The sequence below is a fragment of the Microcebus murinus genome, chromosome 19 (assembly GCF_040939455.1).
Source record: "Microcebus murinus isolate Inina chromosome 19, M.murinus_Inina_mat1.0, whole genome shotgun sequence".
Lineage (NCBI taxonomy): Eukaryota > Metazoa > Chordata > Mammalia > Primates > Cheirogaleidae > Microcebus > Microcebus murinus.
The window spans coordinates 148,542-152,852 of NC_134122.1; the positions used below are offsets into that span (position 1 = coordinate 148,542).

At 54.1% G+C, this 4,311-nt stretch overlaps 1 protein-coding gene across 1 annotated transcript; it reads left to right on the forward strand.

The window, feature by feature from the left end:
* Nucleotides 1–234: 234 nt before the first annotated feature.
* LOC105856255 (hemoglobin subunit alpha-1-like) lies at nt 235–1,111 on the forward strand. Its single transcript, XM_012737768.3, has 3 exons — nt 235–406; nt 529–733; nt 876–1,111. Exons 1-3 carry the CDS (start codon nt 312–314, stop codon nt 1,002–1,004), a joined length of 429 nt encoding a protein of 142 aa, XP_012593222.2. The 5' UTR covers nt 235–311; the 3' UTR covers nt 1,005–1,111.
* Nucleotides 1,112–4,311: the final 3,200 nt, after the last annotated feature.

Below are 4,311 nucleotides of genomic sequence, written 5' to 3' on the forward strand. Positions count from 1 at the left end.
CCCCAGTTAACACAGGGCGCGTGTGGAGCTCAGGCCCGCGGCGGGTGGGACGGGGACGCCCAGGCAGCCAAAGCCGAGACGCGAGAGGGCGAGCCGGCGTGGCCCGCCCCTCCGCGGTGGGGAGGACGCCGCCTCCCAGAGGGGACCCGCCCGGCCCGGCCCGCACGCCTGGCGGTCCCCGCGCGCCCGCTGCGCCCCAGCCAATGAGCGCCGCCCGGCTGGGCGCGCCCCGCGTGCCCCGGCCATAAAGGCGCGGAGCTCTGCCGCCCGGCACGTTTCTGGCCCCGACCCAGAATCAGAAGGAACCAACCATGGTGCTTTCTGCTGCCGACAAGAACAACATCAAGGCCGCCTGGAATGCGATTGGCAGCCATGCTGGCGACCATGGCGCCGAGGCCCTGGAGAGGTGAGGACCCTTCCCTCCCTCCCCGACCTGGAGCCCAACACCCGCCCAGGGCCCACTGGCCACCCTTCGCTGGCCTGGCCCGGGACCTAACCCCACCCCTCACTCTCTGCTTCTCCCGGTAGGATGTTCCATTCCTTCCCCACCACCAAGACCTACTTCTCCCACTTTGACTTGAGCCACGGCTCCACCCAGATCAAGGGCCACGGCAAGAAGGTGGCCGACGCACTGGGCAACGCCGTGAACCACCTTGATGACATTCCCACCGCCCTGTCTGCTCTGAGCGACCTGCACGCGCACGAGCTGCGTGTGGACCCGGTCAACTTCAGGGTGAGCAGCCGGCCGGCTGGGGGGGGACACCTGGGGAGGGAGGGCAGCGGGCCTTCCTCAGGGCAGATGGCCGCAGTCCCCAAGGGGGGGGCGCAGGCGGCAGACTGTGGGCCCCACGCCCCCTGACACTCCCTCTCCACAGTTCCTGAGCCACTGCCTGCTGGTGACCCTGGCCAGCCACCACCCTGGGGAATTCACCCCTGCGGTCCACGCTTCCCTGGACAAGTTCTTCTCTACGGTGAGCACCGTGCTGACCTCCAAATACCGTTAACTGGAGCCTCGCTGACCCGCGCCCCCTGCCCCTGGGCCTCTGGGCCACGCCCTTCTTCCCTCTAGCACTGCACCTCCTGGTCTTTGAATAAAGTCTGAGTGGTGGCAGCCTGTGTGCCCGAGTCCTCTCTGTCAGGGAGGGGGCCAGGGTTGGGAGTGGGCAGCATTGGGGCTCGACCCCTAAGTGTCTCTGCAGCTGGTGAGGACAGGAAAGAGCAGGGGACAGGATGGGAGGGAAGAGAGGGGAGCTGAGCTGTCTAGAGGTTGCTGCTCAGGATACTCTGGAAAACCTAGTGACCCTGGAGTGCTTTTCTGCATTTATTTGCCCCTTCCTGCGTTTCAGTCCCGGACTTGCGCGCACACACACACACACACACACACACACACACACACACTTGCACTAAGAATCAACTGGCCTCCAGCCTGGGACTGCCAGCTCTCCTAGGGCTCTTGCCAGATGTGGGGAGGCCAAGGAGGTCCCACCCCTTTCCGGCTGGGCTGAATCACCCCTCTCCCCTACTGGTCTCCCTAAAGCCTCCCAAATACCGGCAGAGTCTAGATGAAACTGGGAGTGAGTGATGCAGTTGCAGATGCCAGACAGTTCTCTGGAGGTGCCCGTTTTACCCTGGTGCCACCCCAGGATGACGCTTACTCCCAGACGCTGGTGTCCCAGGGCAATCCAGCCCAGGAGGCCCAGTCTCTGGACCCAGCCCAGCACCCTCTCAGCTGGCCTGAGGCTGTTGGCCCTACCCAAGTGGGGCAGTGGAGAGGCAGCCAGGACCAGGGAGGCCTGCCCCTCCCCCATGCGCTTGCTCTCTGCCAAGCAGGCCTCCAGTGTGTGGGGCATGGGAGGGAAGGCTCGGGGTGCCCAGGCCTGGCAGCCACACAGCCCCAGCCCTCCACGGAGAGCAATGTCCTTTCTTCCCTGAGCCCAAGAATACTCCTTGGAAAATACTTAATGGCAGGCCCTCTGCCTCCATGTGTGATGCTCTTAGCACAGCCTGTGGCATGTATGAACTATCGGTAAGAGGCCATCTTCATTCTTTTGTTGGGAAAAATGGAAGCCTGCGATAAAGGAGAAAACAGGACACATGTACATCAGTATATGAATGACAGGCAAAATGTGGTCTGTATATACACACAGTGGAATGTTATTTGGCCACAAGAAGAAATGAATTGCAGGTAGAATGTGGCTGAAACTTTAAAACATCATGGCTGGGCGCGGTGGCTCACACCTGTAATCCTAGCACTCTGGGAGGCCGAGGTGGGCGGATTACTTGACGTCAGGAGTTCGAAACCAGCCTGATGGAGACCCTGTCTCTACTATAAATAGAAAGAAATTAATTGGCCAACTAATGTATATAGTAAAAATTAGCCGGGCATGGTGGTGCATGCCTGTAGTCTCAGCTCCTCGGGAGGCTAAGGCAGGAGGATTGCTTGAGCCCAGGAGTTTGAGGTTGCTGTGAGCTAGGCTGATACCACGGCACTCACTCTAGCCTGGGCAACAAAGGGAGACTCTGTCTCAAAAAAAAAAAAAAAAAAACAAAAACATCATGCTCTGATGAGAGGAGCCAGACACAAAAGGCCACATACTGTGTGATCTCATTACATGAAATACCCAGAACAAGCAAATACACAAAGAAAAAAAGCAAATTATTGGTTGCTAGGGTCTTGAGGAAGGGGGTTGGGGAGTCACTGCTAATTTCTGTCTGGAATGATGAAAAAGTTCTTAACTAGAGAGTGGTAAAAGTTACACAACAGTGTGCATGTACTTAATATCTGAATTGTACACTTCTTTTGTTTTTTTGGTTTTTTGCTTGTTTGTTGTTTTGAGACACAGTCTCACTCTGTTGCCTGAGCTAGAGTGCCGTGGCATCAGCCTAGCTCACAGCAACCTCAAACTCCTAGGCTCGAGCGATCCTTCTGCCTCAGCCTCCCAAGCAGCTGGGACTACAGGCATGTACCACCATGCCCGGCTAATTTTTTCTATATATATATCAGTTGGCCAATTAATTTCTTTCTATTCTTAATTGAGACGGGGTCTTGCTCTTGCTTAGGCTAGTTTCTAACTCTTGATCTGAGTGATCCACGCGCCTCGGCCTCCCAGAGTGCTAGGATTGCAGGTATGAGCCCACTGTGCCCAGCCTGAATTGTACATTTTTAAAAATGGCTAAAATTGTGCTTTATACTATCTGAATTTTAGCACTTTTTTTTTTTTAAGGTATAGAGTGGAGCCAGGTGCTGTGGCTCACGTCTGTAATCCTAGCACTCTGGGAGGCCGAGGTGGGCGGATTGCTCAAGGTCAGGAGTTCAAAACCAGCCCGAGCAAGAGAGAGACCCTGTCTCTACTATAAAAATAGAAAGAAATTAATTGGCCAACTAATATATATAGAAAAAATTAGCCGGGCATGGTGGCGCATGCCTGTAGTCCCAGCTACTCGGGAGGCTGAGGCAGGAGGATCGCTTGAGCCCAGGAGTTTGAGGTTGCTGTGAGCTAGGCAGACGCCACGGCACTCACTCTAGCCTGGGCAACAAAGTGAGACTCTGTCTCCAAAAAAAAAAAAAAAAAAGGTATAGAGTGGTACCTGGCACGGAGTGAGTGCTGCATGGGTATCTGCTATTATTATTGGGATACATCCTACACATTCGATAAATATTCATTGTCCTGAAAGGAATGTCTGGTATGAGCCAGTCACTTGACATTTGCTATCAGTTTAACTCCCACGGCAACCCCAAGAAATTGCTATCCTCATTTTATACAGAAAATGAGTAAATAGACTCAGAGGCAGAATTAACTGATTTCCAATGCCCAAATCCATGTTAAAATTCAGTGTTATCATCTAATAATGATAATGCACATTAAATATTATTTTTCATATAGTAAACACTTAGAAATGAAGGGCATGGGACTGGGCACGGTGGCTCACGCCTGTAATCCTAGCACTCTGGGAGGCCGAGGTGGGCGGATTGCTCGAGGTCAGGAGTTCGAAAACAGCCTGAGCAAGAGCAAGAGCCCATCTCTACTATAAATACAAAGAAATTAATTGGCCAACTAATATATATAGAAAAAATTAGCCGGGCATGGTGGCACATGCCTGTAGTCCCAGCTACTCGGGAGGCTGAGGCAGGAGGATCGCTTGAGCCCAGGAGTTTGAGGTTGTGGCTGATGCTGTGAGTTAGGCTGATGCTATGGCACTCACTCTAGCCTGGGCAACAAAGCGACACTCTGTCTCAAAAAAAAAAAAAAAAAGAATCTTAAGAAATGAAGGGCATGGGGTCCAGGGCGAGTCGGAGGGCGCCAGGTCAGA